Source organism: Pleurodeles waltl, chromosome 3_1 (assembly GCF_031143425.1).
Source record: "Pleurodeles waltl isolate 20211129_DDA chromosome 3_1, aPleWal1.hap1.20221129, whole genome shotgun sequence".
In the NCBI taxonomy this organism is placed as follows: Eukaryota; Metazoa; Chordata; class Amphibia; order Caudata; family Salamandridae; genus Pleurodeles; species Pleurodeles waltl.
Genome location: NC_090440.1, coordinates 559,222,481 through 559,239,861, shown reverse-complemented (window position 1 = coordinate 559,239,861; position 17,381 = coordinate 559,222,481). Strand labels below are relative to the sequence as shown.

At 45.0% G+C, this 17,381-nt stretch overlaps 1 protein-coding gene across 1 annotated transcript in view; it reads left to right on the top strand.

The window, feature by feature from the left end:
• The window catches only part of EIF3J (eukaryotic translation initiation factor 3 subunit J), a 105,915-nt gene extending 91,015 nt beyond the window's left edge, over nt 1–14,900 (top strand). Inside the window, exons 7-8 of the mRNA XM_069222957.1 lie at nt 2,134–2,207; nt 13,443–14,900. Coding sequence (XP_069079058.1) covers nt 2,134–2,207; nt 13,443–13,571 — 203 coding nt within the window. The 3' untranslated portion in view covers nt 13,572–14,900. The remainder of the gene's footprint in view (nt 1–2,133; nt 2,208–13,442) is intronic.
• Nucleotides 14,901–17,381: the final 2,481 nt, after the last annotated feature.

Here is a 17,381-nt window from a genome sequence, read left to right as displayed (position 1 = left end):
ATACCAGTCATTAAAGCATTCATGGAGGGCCTTAGGAGAATTATACCACCAAGAACACTACCTGTTCCTTCATGGAACCTAAATGTTGTCCTAACTAGACTTATGGGTCCACCTTTTGAACCCATGCACTCCTGCGACATACAGTTCCTAACCTGGAAGGTGGCATTTCTCATCGCCATTACTTCCCTAAGAAGAGTAAGCGAGATTCAGGCGTTTACAATACAGGAACCTTTTATACAACTACACAAAAATAAAGTCGTCTTAAGGACCAATCCTAAATTTTTGCCAAAGGTTATTTCACCGTTCCATCTAAATCAAACAGTGGAACTTCCAGTGTTCTTTCCACAGCCAGATACCGTAGCTGAAAGGGCGCTACATACATTAGATGTCAAAAGAGCATTGATGTATTACATTGACAGAACAAAAAACATCAGAAAGACTAAACAACTCTTTATTGCATTTCAAAAACCTCATGCAGGAAACCCAATTTCAAAACAAGGTATAGCCAGATGGATAGTTAAATGCATCCAAATCTGCTACCTTAAAGCTAAACGACAGCTGCCCATTACACCAAGGGCACACTCAACCAGAAAGAAAGGTGCTACCATGGCCTTTCTAGGAAACATCCCAATGCAAGAAATATGTAAGGCAGCCACATGGTCTACGCCTCACACATTCACCAAGCACTACTGTGTAGACGTGTTATCCGCACAACAAGCCACAGTAGGTCAAGCTGTATTAAGAACATTATTTCAGACTACTTCCACTCCTACAGGCTGATCCACCGCTTTTGGGGAAATAACTGCTTACTAGTCTATGCAGAACATGCGTATCTACAGCGACAGATGCCATCGAACTGAAAATGTCACTTACCCAGTGTACATCTGTTCGTGGCATCAGTCGCAGTAGATTCGCATGTGCCCACCCGCCTCCCCGGGAGCCTGTAGCAGTTTGGAAGTTACCTTCAATTATTTATATATGTATCATCTCAACCTTAAATAGGTGCATACTTAGTCACTCCATTGCATGGGCACTATTACTACAATTCAACTCCTACCTCACCCTCTGCGGGGAAAAACAATCGAAGATGGAGTCGACGCCCATGCGCAATGGAGACAAAAGGAGGAGTCACTCGGTCCCGTGACTCGAAAGACTTCTTCGAAGAAAAACAACTTGTAACACTCCGGCCCAACACCAGATGGCGAGCTATTGCAGAACATGCGAATCTACTGCGACTGATGCCACGAACAGATGTACACTGGGTAAGTGACATTTTCATTCTCTACCATAGAGATCCTCTTTGAATACATTAACTCATCATAATCCGTGTTAAACCTGGACTACACTTGGAATTTATTTGATTGGATCCTTTCATTGGGCTGCTGTCAAAATGAACCACTGAACGGCATACAGAGTAACTGATGCTCTTGGGCTCTGTAAAACTGTCAAATTGTGTATGTAAAGTTTCATCGATAGGCACCATTTTCTGCTTTGTTTTATAATTGTGTGTATATTTACTTTCGATTGCTCATCTTTTGAAAAAGATAAATTCTGCATCATTGAGATGCTTTTTCAGTGAAATGATTATCGTGTTCATAGATTAAGGAATTCTGTTGTCTCGAATTCAATGAAAATAATCTTGATGGCAAGCTAAAATTAGAACTTTTTTTTTGTTGGGGGCAGGGGGTGTTAATGACGTTTGTACTCGTTTCCCTGTATGCCCCTTGTGCCTTGCCTGCTGTCTGTCATATTTTGACCATTGGTATGGAGTAGGAGTGCAAAACCATATAGCAGTATATCTTGTGCTGCAACAATAGGGAAGTGAACTGTTGAGTTGTTGAATTTACAGGAAAAAACAGGGTTCAGAGCCACTCATTACTGTGATTGGACCTCCAGGATCTCTGTACATTTTACGTACAAAGACTAAACCCCGGTATTATAGAGGTCTTTGCTAATTAAAACCCCTGGCTTCCTTATACTCAAGTTAGGTCTTGGCTGTAACTCTGTATAAGGGTATCCTCCACTTCCAGGGATAAATCACTACAGATAATGCATAACTTTAAAATGTGAGTGGTGATTAAGAGCAATTCCTTTATTTCCTATATTCACCTCACTTTCTCATTTTTTTTGTAGTGGAAGTAGAGGACTTAAAGAAGATTTCTAATTCATTGACTGTGTTATATAGTGAAAAGCAGAAACAAGAAAAGGTAAGTAGCTTGGTGGTAGCCTCTCAGTATAAATGTATAGGTACCTGCTGGCTGACCGTTTGGAGGACAAAAAACACTCCCTCTAACATCACCTCTTTCCCACCCACACCTCTTGAGTTAAAATGCATGTTACAGGTATTTACTTCTACAAATTGTGAGGATCCTGGTGATGTAGTTTAGAGAAGGTTTACATTACTTGATTAGCATAGGGGAGTGTGATGGAAGAGATATAGGTTGGGTCTCAATACTGTTACTCTGCTAGTTGATACATGTCCGGATTGAAGTGATTTAGCAGAGGGGCATATGTATTGATACTGGGATGCAGTTTTGCGAGTGTTGCAGGACATAACTGAAATGGACTACTAGCATTCGCATTTGTTCCCCCTATTAGAGAGAAACTGATGCACATTGCCACATTGCAGGACTTTTTGAAGACCAAACACATGCTCCTTATTCTCAAAGTATTCTGAAAGTACAATAGTCTTTTCAGCATATGTGGATTTCTGTCCTCCTTTTCCCATCCTAGGATCTTTGCTGATAGCCAAACACTGAAATTTGTCTGCCTAACATTTTATCAAACATTTTTTTTAAGCCTACCTAAAGGCACATTTTAGCATGGTTAAAAAGATAATATTTCTTTGTGGTAAAATTACTTTGTGGAAGCCTTTAAAAGAAAATGAAATTGATACAGCGCTACCTTTCAGCATTTGTGGCTGTAGATGTACATATTTTCCACACTTGCGCCACTTAGTGTTTGGCTCAGACATTTCAATTTGTTTTCCTTCAAAGAAGATTCGAGCCATGGGATGAGCTGTGACTCCTCTCTTAGCCCACAATCTGCATAGTCACAGACTTCTCCATTAAAAGCATGTTAACATTGGTCCTGGACAACTTCAAAGAGCCCATTAAGGCGAAGTTTGTCACACCCCTGATGGAGGAGGACAAAGCTTCTCCTCAAGACCTGATACACCCATACTGCTTAGTGGTGCATACAGCTCTGAAATGTCTCTGCAAAAGCCACAGATGAAGACACCACCTTAAACTCCCCTCCCCCAAGACAAGGAAAGCAAGTGTCTTGATGTTGCTAGCAAGGGCCTGGTGGTAGATGCAGCTATGCACTAGCACAATGCCAAGTTATCATGGTACGGCAGGTTTCACTGTGAGGTAATGTAGGTATTGGTGCAGAATCTCCGGGAAACCTGTTAGAGGGGAGCTGTAGCAGAGGGGTGGTATAACAGCACCTCCTCAACATCCCATTTGGAGGGGATCACCTCTTAGGGCCCCCAAGTGGATGAGGTATTTGAAGTAAATAAGAGACCAAAGAGTTAAAGCCATGGGTGACCTACAGACTTCTGTTCCAGTCCAGCGACGCGGACAGATTCATTTCCTTGTCAGATGCAAACCTACTAGCACCAGCAGCAGGTTTTTCATTAGAGGCAGAGAATCCGTACAATGGGTGGTTGCCACCACCATTGCTGTTGCCGGAGTAGAGGCGGCTCTGGTAAACTAGCTTCCACCTCCAAACACTGACTCGCAGGCTCACCCTCCTGCCGCTGATCACACCACACCAGCTGTGGGGTACTAAGATTCTGTTCAGCTGGTAGGGTATCAGCTCAGATCAGTGGGTCTTAGCAGTAGTCCAGCAGGGCTATTGCCTGTCGTTCGCAGTAAACCTCCCCCAACATACCACCTCAATGCCACATCCTCCTAGACCAACTTGCATTTCTTGAAGAGGTAGTTCAAGCGCTGTAACTGATTGCCACTAAACCAAGGCAAAGGCATGTTTTTGCTGTGTTACCTCGGTCCAAAGGAAAACTAATTCCTCTGTCCCGTTTGAGACCTGAGGCTGCTAAACAGTACATCCTGCCAGAGCTCTCTTATATGACAAACCTGCAGGACATCATCCTGCTTCTCCAAAGAGACTTAAGGACAGCGCTAGATCTGAAGGAGGCCTTTCATATTCTCATCCAGCTTGCTAATCACTAGTGCCTTTGAATTGTTAGTATCTATGTACCACAAAACAAAGTTCTACCCTTTAGAGTCCCTACGTATCCTAGGGCGTTCACAAAGTACCTGGCAGTGGTGGCGCACACCTCTAGAGGTGGCATTTGTCCTTCTATGCCTCAAACCTGCCAATCAGAACAGCAGCATGCAACAGTGTCAAGTACACCCCCATAGTGCTTCACAGCTTTAAGTTCACCATAAATGTAAAGAAATCCCACCTCTGTCAGAACAGATTCAGAATGTCTTGTGCTGTATGTTAAATTCTAGCACAGGGAAAGCTTATCCCAGTGACCACAGGGCAACAGCAATTGCTGCCTGTTTTTTTTTTCTTTGTTCTCTTACTGTAAGGACTGTAATGAAGCTCTTCGATATGATGGCTTCATGCATAGTAGTCGTGCAATACACTAGACCTGTCCATGCCTCACAAGACAGTGATCAAGTGGAGGGTTATTACAAAGATGTAATTTTGATAAAAGCCAGCACTCTATGCTCTTTGTAATCGTGGAACAGCAACACCTGTTGCATGGCAGGCCTTTCTTGGTGATGAACTGATACATCATTCACTGGGTGAGGTGCACGCCTCTTCGACATGACTGTGCAAGGTGCCTGTATCCCTCAGCATCAGGGTCAACACATGAACTACCTGGAAATACTGTGTAAAGAAATGGCTCCCTGTTGCAGTTACCCCCCACTTTTTGCCTGATACTGATGCTGACTTGACTGAGAAGCGTGCTGGGACCCTGCTAACCAGGCCCCAGCACCAGTGTTCTTTCACCTAAAATGTACCATTGTATCCACAATTGGCACACCCTGGCATTCAGATAAGTCCCTTGTAACGGGTACTTCTAGTACCAAGGGCCCTGATGCCAAGGAAGGTCTCTAAGGGCTGCAGCATGTCTTATGCCACCCTAGAGACCCCTCACTCAGCACAGACACACTGCTTACAAGCCTGTGTGTGCTAGTGAGAACAAAATGAGTAAGTCGACATGGCACTCCCCTCAGGGTGCCATGCCAGCCTCTCACTGCCTATGCAGTATAGGTAAGACACCCCTCTAGCAGGCCTTACAGCCCTAAGGCAGGGTGCACTATACCATAGGTGAGGGTGCCAGTGCATGAGCATGGTACCCCTACAGTGTCTAAACAAAACCTTAGACATTGTAAGTGCAGGGTAGCCATAAGAGTATATGGTCTGGGAGTTTGTCAAACACGAACTCCACAGCACCATAATGGCTACACTGAAAACTGGGAAGTTTGGTATCAAACTTCTCAGCACAATAAATGCACACTGATGCCAGTGTACATTTTATTGCCAAATACACCCCAGAGGGCACCTTAGAGGTACCCCCTGAAACTTAACCGACTATCTGTGTAGGCTGACTAGTTTTAGCAGCCTGCCACAAACCGAGACATGTTGCTGGCCCCATGGGGAGAGTGCCTTTGTCACTCTGAGGCCAGTAACAAAGCCTGCACTGGGTGGAGATGCTAACACCTCTCCCAGGCAGGAATTGTCACACCTGGCGGTGAGCCTCAAAGGCTCACCTCCTTTGTGCCAACCCAGCAGGACACTCCAGCTAGTGGAGTTGCCCGCCCCCTCCGGCCAGGCCCCACTTTTGGCGGCAAGGCCGGAGAAAATAATGAGAAAAACAAGGAGGAGTCACTGGCCAGTCAGGACAGCCCCTAAGGTGTCCTGAGCTGAAGTGACTCTAACTTTTAGAAATCCTCCATCTTGCAGATGGAGGATTCCCCCAATAGGGTTAGGATTGTGACCCCCTCCCCTTGGGAGGAGGCACAAAAAGGGTGTACCCACCCTCAGGGCTAGTAGCCATTGGCTACTAACCCCCCAGACCTAAACACGCCCTTAAATTTAGTATTTAAGGGCTACCCTGAACCCTAGAAAATTAGATTCCTGCAACTACAAGAAGAAGGACTGCCTAGCTGAAAAACCCCTGCAGAGGAAGACCAGAAGACGACAACTGCCTTGGCTCCAGAAACTCACCGGCCTGTCTCCTGCCTTCCAAAGATCCTGCTCCAGCGACGCCTTCCAAAGGGACCAGCGACCTCGACATCCTCTGAGGACTGCCCCTGCTTCGAAAAGACAAGAAACTCCCGAGGACAGCGGACCTGCTCCAAGAAAAGCTGCAACTTTGTTTCCAGCAGCTTTAAAGAACCCTGCAAGCTCCCCGCAAGAAGCGTGAGACTTGCAACACTGCACCCGGCGACCCCGACTCGGCTGGTGGAGAACCGACACCTCAGGAGGGACCCCAGGACTACTCTGATACTGTGAGTACCAAAACCTGTCCCCCCTGAGCCCCCACAGCGCCGCCTGCAGAAGGGAATCCCGAGGCTTCCCCTGACCGCGACTCTTTGAACCTAAAGTCCCGACGCCTGGGAGAGACCCTGCACCCGCAGCCCCCAGGACCTGAAGGACCGGACTTTCACTGGAGAAGTGACCCCCAGGAGTCCCTCTCCCTTGCCCAAGTGGAGGTTTCCCCGAGGAACCCCCCCCTTGCCTGCCTGCAGCGCTGAAGAGATCCCGAGATCTCTCATAGACTAACATTGAAAACCCGACGCTTGTTTCTACACTGCACCCGGCCGCCCCCGCGCTGCTGAGGGTGAAATTTCTGTGTGGACTGGTGTCCCCCCCGGTGCCCTACAAAACCCCCCTGGTCTGCCCTCCGAAGACGCGGGTACTTACCTGCAAGCAGACCGGAACCGGGGCACCCCCTTCTCTCCATTCTAGCCTATGTGTTTTGGGCACCACTTTGAACTCTGCACCTGACCGGCCCTGAGCTGCTGGTGTGGTGACTTTGGGGTTGCTCTGAACCCCCAACGGTGGGCTACCTTGGACCAAGAACTGAACCCTGTAAGTGTCTTACTTACCTGGTAAAACTAACAAATACTTACCTCCCCTAGGAACTGTGAAAATTGCACTAAGTGTCCACTTTTAAAACAGCTATTTGTCAATAACTTGAAAAGTATACATGCAATTTTGATGATTTGAAGTTCCTAAAGTACTTACCTGCAATACCTTTCGAATGAGATATTACATGTTAAATTTGAACCTGTGGTTCTTAAAATAAACTAAGAAAAGATATTTTTCTATATAAAAACCTATTGGCTGGATTTGTCTCTGAGTGTGTGTACCTCATTTATTGTCTATGTGTATGTACAACAAATGCTTAACACTACTCCTTGGATAAGCCTACTGCTCGACCACACTACCACAAAATAGAGCATTAGTATTATCTATTTTTACCACTATTTTACCTCTAAGGGGAACCCTTGGACTCTGTGCATGCTATTCCTCACTTTGAAATAGCACATACAGAGCCAACATCCTACATACTGGCAATCCATCTAGCCTTAAAAGATTTTTTAAGCTTGACCACTGCAAAGTAGTCCTCATAAGAATGGACGACATGACAGGCATATACTACAAACAGATGGGGGAGGGTTGGGGGAGGGAATAACTCCCTTTCCTGGCTCTGTTCTAGCACAGGAGATTTGACACGGGCAATCCCTAACAGAATTCAACTATTGGCAGAGCACCTGTCAGGGGAAACAGCAACTTTGAGGACCTGTAAGGCAGGATGCACGAACAAGGCTACAAGTGGGAACTCTCCCTGCAAGTCCTCCACAATTACTTCCAGCAATGAACCTCAGTCATCAACCTCTTCACCATCCCAGAAAACACAAAATGCCCAAGCTTTGCCTCCAAGTACCTTCATCCACAGTCCACAAACAATGTACTATGGATCAATTAGTCCTGGATGCTTGTTTGCTTGGCCTACGCTTTCTCCCAATTTTGTGGTGAATGGGAGAGAAGGCAGTGTCCATGACCCCCATCCTAGTGACCCCAACCTGTACCAGGCAGCCCTAATACTCAGTGCTGCTGTAGATGCCCCCATGAGAGGCTACAGATCAGACTAGACCTTCTTACTCGACAACACAGCCAGATCAGGCATCCAAACCCCAAGCAGCTTCTTTCCCGCAAGGTTTTGCTGCTCCCACTGTTTGAAGCTCGCAGACATATTACCTGTGCCTGTTATGGAACAAAGACGAAGAGATTTGTCCACTGTTGCATGTCAGAACAACTAGACCCTTCCAGGGTCTGAGTTCAAGAAGACATCTGCTACCATCACACTTAAAAATTACTGGTCTTGCATATACTCTGTGCCTTCACCTAGCAACTATCACAGCGTATGTGGATAATAGAGAATACTCATATCTCTAATACCCCCACCCCCAGAACGTCTCTGCTGGAAACCTTGACCTAGTTTTCACAAGGCTTATGGGCCAACCATTTGAAACCCTCTCCTTTTTTCACCTATTTCTTTCCTGGCAAGTAACAACCTCGCTTGGATGCATCATTAAACTACAATCACTCTGTATTCCAGAATCATTAATTCAGGTGGTCCTTAACCAATCCAAGGTTCCTTCACGCAAGATAGTCTCTACTTTCCACATCAGCCAAATTGAGTCACCTGTTTTCTTTAGCCAGATTCAATAGCAAAAAGGGCGTTACATCCCTTAGACCTTAGACATCAGGCGGTGCTTCTATTATGTTGACAGGGCTACGTCAAAGATCACCTCATTTCCAAGGCAAGCACTGCAAGAGGGATTGTCAAGTGTATCAAAACTTGCTGCTTCAAAACTAAACACTTACTGTCCCACCAAGAGCAAACTGCATGCAAAAAAAGGGGGTGGAGGGCATGGTTTTCGTAGTGAACATCGCAGTAGCAGACATCTGCGAGGTAGATTCTTAGTCAACACAATTCACCTGTACAAGCACTCGTGTGTGGACATACTAGCTCATTAACAAGCTATAGTTGACCAAACCATGTTAAGAAAATTGTTCTTACATTTGCATCATCTGGCCTCTACCCACTGCTTAGTTGCAAACTGCTTGACAGTCAGTGCAGAGCATGTCCATCTACAGCAACCCATGCTATGAATGGAAAATATAACCCTGTGTAATCAGTTTGTAGAATACTGCTTTAAATTCAGGCACCCACTCTCCTCCATAGAAGCTACAAGAGGTCCTACGTTTACCCTTGTCCCACTTAACTAATTACAAAAAATTATAATGCACATTTAGTCTTACTCTTCAGTCTATTTTCACTTCTCGTGCTGAGTGGAAAGCAACCTAGGATGGAGTCTGTGGGCTAAGGGAGGATCACAGCACATCCAGCGACTAGGACATTTTTTTTTTTTTTTTTTTTACTTTCAAGCTCAAGTAACATTTTCCTTTTTCTTAAGATGCATTGCAGTAGCATTTGAGCAGGCAGCCCATTTTCTGTTCTGTAGAGTAGGGTTCCTGAGCACTGACCTTCGTCTGTTTACTCTATCTTCCCACACCGTCTCACATGTTTTTGGATAGTTGAATGTAATTTGATTCTGATTGCACTATTCCCATTTTGCGGTACTTTACTAATTCCATCATCTTTCTGCCCAAGAAAATAGATTGATTTTGTTCCTTGTGCTCACTGACACCATCCAGTCAGTGTTTAAGTACTAAACTCCATTCTTACTAATGGTTTGTCTTGCTAAAAGGACGTACAATGGGAGGATGTCTTTTACCAAAACCTCAAAAAGAGCCTGTAGGAAAGTACCATCTTGCCTGGCATGTTACCCCCATTTTTCACTGTATATATGTTTTAGTTATATGTGTCACTGGGACCCTGTCAGCCAGGGCCCCAGTGCTCATAAGTGTGCCTGAATGTGTTACCTGTGTAGTGACTAACTGTCTCACTGAGGCTCTGCTAATCAGAACCTCAGTGGTTATGCTCTCTCATTTCTTTCAAATTGTCACTAACAGGCTAGTGACCAATTTTACCAATTTATATTGGCTTACTGGAACACCCTTATAATTCCCTAGTATATGGTACTGGGGTACCCAGGGTATTGGGGTTCCAGGAGATCCCTATGGGCTGCAGCATTTCTTTTGCCACCCATAGGGAGCTCTGACAAATCTTACACAGGCCTGCCACTGCAGCCTGAGTGAAATAACGTCCACGTTATTTCACAGCCATTTTACACTGCACTTAAGTAACTTATAAGTCACCTATATGTCTAACCTTTACCTGGTAAAGGTTAGGTGCAGAGTTACTTAGTGTGAGGGCACCCTGGCACTAGCCAAGGTGCCCCCACATTGTTCAGGGCCAATTCCCCGGACTTTGTGAGTGCGGGGACACCATTACACGCGTGCACTACATATAGGTCACTACCTATATGTAGCTTCACAATGGTAACTCCGAATATGGCCATGTAACATGTCTATGATCATGGAATTGCCCCCTCTATGCCATCCTGGCATAGTTGGCACAATCCCATGATCCCAGTGGTCTGTAGCAAAGACCCTGGTACTGCCAAACTGCCTTTTCAGGGGTTTCGCTGCTGCTGCTGCCAACCCCTCAGACAGGTTTCTGCCCTCCTGGGGTCAAGCCAGGCTTGTCCCAGGATGGCAGAACAAAGGACTTCCTCTGAGAGAGGGTGTTACTCCCTCTCCCTTTGGAAAATGGTGTGAAGGCAGGGGAGGAGTAGCCTCCCCCAGCCTCTAGAAATGCTTTCATGGGCACATTTGGTGCCCATTTCTGCACAAGCCAGTCTACACCGGTTCAGGGACCCCTTAGCCCTGCTCTGGCGCGAAACTGGACAAAGGAAAGGGGAGTGACCACTCCCCTGACCTGCACCTCCCCTGGGAGGTGTCCAGAGCTCCTCCAGTGTGCTCCAGACCTCTGCCATCTTGGAAACAGAGGTGCTGCTGGCACACTGGACTGCTCTGAGTGGCCAGTGCCACCAGGTGACGTCAGACTCCTTCTGATAGGCTCCTTCAGGTGTTGCTAGCCTATCCTCTCTCCTAGGTAGCCAAACCCTCTTTTCTGGCTATTTAGGGTCTCTGTCTCTGGGGGTTCTTTAGATAACGAATGCAAGAGCTCATCTGAGTTCCTCTGCATCTCTCTTCACCTTCTGCCAAGGAATCGACTGCTGACTGCGCTGGAAGCCTGCAAAACTGCAACATAGTAGCAAAGACGACTACTGCAACTCTGTAACGCTGATCCTGCCGCCTTCTCGACTTTTTCTGGTGGTGCATGCTGTGGGGGTAGTCTGCCTCCTCTCTGCACTAGAAGCTCAGAAGAAATCTCCCGTGGGTCGACGGAATCGTCCCCCTGCAACCGTAGGCACCAAAGAACTGCATTACCGGTCCCTTGGGTCTCCTCTCAACACGACGAGCGAGGTCCCTCGAATCCAGCAACTGTGTCCAAGTGACCCCCACAGTCCAGTGACTCTTCAGTCCAAGTTTGGTGGAGGTAAGTCCTTGCCTCCCCACGCCAGACTGCATTGCTGGGAACTGCGACTTTTGCAGCTACTCCGGCCTCTGTGCACTTCCGGCAGAAATCCTTTGTGCACAGCCAAGCCTGGGTCCACGGCACTCTAACCTGCATTGCACGACTTTCTAAGTTGTCCTCCGGCGGCGTGGGACTCCTTTGTGTAACTTCGGGTGAGCACCGTTTCACTCCTCTTCGTAGTGCCTGTTCCGGCACTTCTGCGGGTGCTGCCTGCTTCTGAGAGGGCTCCTTGTCTTGCTGGGCGCCCCCTCTGTCCCCTGACGCAATTGGCGACATCCTGGTCCCTCCTGGGACACAGCAGCATCCAAAAACGCTAACCGCACGACTTGCAGCTAGCAAGGCTTGTTGGTGGTCTTTCTTCAGGAAAACAATTCTGCACGACTCTCCACGGCGTGGGGGATCCATCCTCCAAAGGGGAAGTCTCTAGCCCTTGTCGTTCCTACAGAATCCTCAGCTTCTACTGTCCAGTAGCAGCTTCTTTGCACCCACAGCTGGCATTTCCTGGGTATCTGCCCATCGCCGACTTGCTTGTGACTTTTGGACTTGGTCCCCTTGTTCCACTGGTACCCTCGACTGGAAATCCATCGTTGTTGCATTGCTGGTTTGTGTCTTTCCTGCAGAATTCCCCTATCACAACTTCTATGTCCTTTGGGGAACTTTAGTGCACTTTGCACTCACTTTTCAGGGTCTTGGGGTGGGCTATTTTTCTAACTCTTACTATTTTCTAATAGTCCCAGCGACCCTCTACAAGGTCACATAGGTTTGGGGTCCATTCGTGGTTCGCATTCCACTTTTGGAGTATATGGTTTGTGTTGCCCCTATCCCTATGTGTCCCCATTGCATCCTATTGTAACTATACATTGTTTGCACTGTTTTCTAAGACTATACTGCATATTTTTGGTATTGTGTACATATATCTTGTGTATATTTGCTATCCTCATACTGAGTGTACACTGAGATACTTTGGCATATTGTCATAAAAATAAAGTACCTTTATTTTTAGTATATCTGTGTATTGTGTTTTCTTATGATATTGTGCAAGTGACACTAGTGGTACTGTAGGAGCTTCACTCGTCTCCTAGTTCAGCCTAAGCTGCTCTGCTAAGCTACCATTATCTATCAGCCTATGTTGCTAGACACCCTATACACTAATAAGGGATAACTGGGCCTGGTGCAAGGTGCAAGTACCCCTTGGTACTCACTACAAGCCAGTCCAGCCTCCTACGGAGCCTAGTTGAATCCCCTGCAGTACTTTCTGAGAACACCAAATTCTCTAATTTCTGTTTACCGGCAAGACACTGGGCATCACGATCTATACTTTCCAGTCCTCTACCATCTGGATCCAAGTAGCTTTCGTCTTCATGTCATCTGCTTCGATGTTCCACAGATACACCATCTGTGGCTAGTCTTAATGAAGACAACTCCACTATTTTTCCCACTTCCTACTCTGCTTTCAGCCAAGGGGCATATTTCAACTGTGCTCAGAACATTGAAGACTACCATAAAATTAAACATTGCTCAGCATTCTCTCAGTAAGAGATGTACTCCTATCTTAGAGGTGCCCAAGAAAGGGATCACATGCACATTCAAGTAGGCTTTTAATTTGGGGGTTTCTAAATAAACATTCTTGAATTTTTTTAATTTATCAGAAAATCCCTTTTATTTTTAATTGGTTAGCAAATTATGCTTTTAGATTGGTACTTTACAAACTGGTCTGGAATCCCACATATACACAACACTATTGAGTGTTCGAGTTCAGTGAAAAATATAAATGAGAAGGAGTTGGATTACAAGCAGCTTGTCCTGTTTGCTGTAAAATGAACATTCATAGTAATACATTTGTGCTTTATTTATAGATATAATTATATTTTTCTGTCAACAGAACAAAGCAAAAAAGAAGAAAAAAGGTGTTTTGCCAGGAGGAGGTTTCAAAGCAAACATGAAAGATGACCTTGCAGATTATGGTGGATTCGACGCTGGCTATGCACGAGAATATGAAGATTTCATGTGACATCCTCTCAAACCATCTTCCTTTTTTCTTGGTTTTCTTTTCTTGTTTGCCCTCGGCCCGTTTACACCATGTAGCAAATCTTCCATTTTGCTTAATGGATTTGCAGAATGCTACGCCTGTATCCCGATGCAACCTGTTAACCCCATGGCATCTAGAGGGGACAGCTCCAGGAGGAGTTGGGTGTTTTAATGTTCAGGTTTGCTTATTTGGAAAATCTGGACCCTTTGGTGCCAGTGGGTTATTCCCAGGGGGGAAAAAATGCCTATCACCTCAGCCTCTCAGGATGCATTGCAGACCAGAAGCGATCTGGACACAATTTGTTAGAATCACCAAAAACAAACTTGTGGAAAGTTTTCTGTCTCGTGGGAGTCAACTCCTTTTGCTGCTGAGCGGTCCTACATCTGTCCTTCTGTAGGAGTACCCTTACACATCTGTAAAATGAGGTACCATGTGCACTGGAACATCGGCTGAACAAAGAGAATGTTGTGCAGCACAGACCCCGTGTTTAGATAATTCTTACTAACCAGAGACAAAGGAATTCCAAAATAGGCAATCGAGCTGAAGTGTCCAAATACTGCATCTTTTTTTGCGGTTTTTTTTCATACACCTTCCACAGTCCATTGGCGCTTTTCTTTGAAGGTGCATTAGTAAAGGGTGTTTTTGAGGCAATTTTGCTGGCTGACTAGATGTGAAATTGGATTAAACAGTGATGGCAAGTTGGACTCCGATCAACACCATTCAGGAATGTAATCTCCTACCCTACCTCCTCAGAAGAGACTCTGCACACCTCCAATGCACACAATGGTAATTTGAAATGTGTGACGGGGCTTGGGTCCTTAGTATTACTGCATCATATATTGCCTTAGTATTGGAGTTGCAGATTTTAATTGAACTGGGGAGAGGGGTGCTGGTAACTTGAACTTCCTGACCCAACAGTTCGATCAGTAACCTTGTATTTGGGCACGGTCTCCACTCCATCATTTGGATGGGCCAGAGAGTGACAGCTCTTTAATTCCAAAGAGCACTGGATGTTTTTGTGCAGAGTAAGCCGATGTGTTTTTGCATTGTGCTGACCGCTCAGCAGTTCTGCATCTGTGAAGGCATTACCTTCTTTGAGAGCTGCTAAAGTGCTGTAGGGGAAATGTTGCCTTTTCGCTGGCTTCTTTTAAAAAGTCCTTCTCCCCCTCCCTGCCAACTCTTTTCTCACTTACAGGATATGCTTCACAAATGGCAAGTTACTACGATTGGCTAAATTGTTATGTTAACAATTATGACTTCTGCAGTGTTTTATAAAGCAACTAATTTAATAAAATTACTATTGTGAAGACCTTTTGCAGTGTCTAGAGATGATTTGAATATGGTACTATAAACACCTGGACATTATTAGTTTCAAGAAAGATGTAGTAATAAACGTCAAATCATGTGAACACCTAATGTGTCAATAGCAATAGAAAGCTTATAAGAGATCGAGTAATTCCACCTGGTTAAGCATTGAGTCTTATTTTCCATTATGTTGTACATTGATTTGTGGCGGCAATACCTTGACAAATTTGAAAAGCCACAGAAAATGGTGAAAAGTGTTTAACGGGTTAAAACAGCAGGTCGTGGTGGCACTCTAATGGTCCACTTGTTAGAAGGGGCTGTCCTCGTAATATTGTTAAATACGTTTGTGATAACTAATGGCTTAAAACTATGAGACACTGGTGTGAATGGCAGCAAATATTTTCCTTAAGTACTCCCCCTGCAGGGTCCTTCACTGTGAGTGTTTAAATGCATCCTTGGTTCAGTAATGAGATCACTGGTATACCTGCACCACAATAAGAAGTTGGAAACTGTCAAAGGAAACCTACAATTATAGAGCTTGCACCTTGGAGGTTTTTTCCTTTACAGGCAGCATCCATTTACCTGGAATTGAACTGGAGGGGATGTGAGAATAAATTTTTACTATATATTTTTTTTCTATCACTTTGGTGTGTGATTGATCAGTTTGAAGTAGGTGAGTGTTGTACCGGAAGGTACAGTTTAGTCTGTGCTGGACGCCTTATGAAGGTCAATATTTTAAATCTGTTGGAGATGAGAATGGAAATCACCTTTTAAAGGAGCCTATAATGTAAATTGGGGTACTATTTATAAAGAATCTAAAACCTATATCACATTGCATTGTTAGCATGGTGCTCTAGTGTTCTATTTGGTATCTTTACACTTTCTTGTATTTTGTCCTGCCTCACCTAAAAACACACTGCACTGATTATGTTGGTGCAATGTCTTATTGAGAGACCTACGTTGAAATGGGTCTCCTTAATTGAGTAAATCGTGCACTTAGATGTTTTTAGAATACCCTTGTTAAAGCTGTAAAACTCAAGTTGCAATCAATTTGCTCTTAAAACATCAACTTGTTTGTCCTTTGTGAAGAGCCTCACCACTGGCAATCACTTGGGGTAGCATTCTGACCCATCATGTCTTTGCCCACCATGGCACTTCAGATTAGACTCAGCCATGTGAAAATCAGTCTTGCTCCTGCTCCAATAGGAACAGTCCACCCAAACTGGAAGTATTCAACCCATCTCCTTTTGTGTGCTTGGCATAACACCATAAGTGGCCAGGAGCATGCCCAGATGTAGGTCACTCACTGTGCCACTGGAACCAAACAGCCCCCAACTGAAGAGGTCAAATCTGGTCTTGAGTTGCTTGTGTTCCTGTTTAGCAAGGGCGTGGCTTAGCAATAATGCACTCAAATGCAATATATCGCCTCAATGTAAGGTAGTGAATCGGAATCCAATGAGCCAACATGCACAAACCTCTATTGAGCTATATGTGGTGTTAACATGTTTGAAATTTAAGTTAAGGCTATACAGACATACAATATAGAGAGAAATTATAGGCACATAGCCTGTCGGGTGTGGGCAGAATTTGGGAGGATTTGAAGATTGAGTTCTCCTCCAAATGAAGTTTGGGAAAATCTAGTGGCAAGAGGTTTGTTTTTAAGCACATTAGATTAGTAATTCATAATACTGCAGTTAGCAGAATAATTGATATTATCCGATACAGAATTCTAGCTGCTGATTCCTTACCTTTAGAATTTCCAGGCATCAGCTTGGAATCCGGAACTTTTGCTGAGCAATAACCCTGTGCGTGCCGTCAGGTGGCGTTGTTCTGATCTGCGTGGTGTCATTGGAGCTGTCTGTGACATCACGGTTGCCTATAAAAGCACCACATAGGTGCGTGTTCGTCATCTCATCTCCCTTCGGGCCGGTTAAGCTCAGATCCGGAATAGAGCTACCCCTGTCTCTTTTGACAGGCCTTTTTTGACCTTTTTGTTGAGTGTTTTATGTCTGTGCGAAGGATAACTTAAAGGAAGATGGGATTTACGCCATTTAGCGCCTGCCATTGCGCAGTGTCAGTGACTTATTCCCATCAAGCATGCCCTTTGCAGGCCTCAAAATCATAAAAATGTTACTTGCCCTGCAGGTCGAGTAATGTACTAGACCTACCTGAAAAGTACTTAACCCGAAAAGGGGTCTCAAATTGTGTGAGCCTAGGCAAATATTGTACTTTACAGTCACCTTTTTCTTCATTCTCACAAGTGCAACCTCAAATATGGGAGTTCAGCATTTCTGCTGTTAAAAAAAAAAAAAAAAAAAAATCCTCTTTGATTTAAATACACTAAATCTTTGCTCCATGTATAATGAATCTGGCCCACATATGGGGTACCCATGTATCATGCATGACTTGCCTCTTAGTTTACCAGTAGCTTTGCCATCCAGGCAGGAGTGTTTCTCAATTTGTTTTTAACACTCACTTTAAATAAAT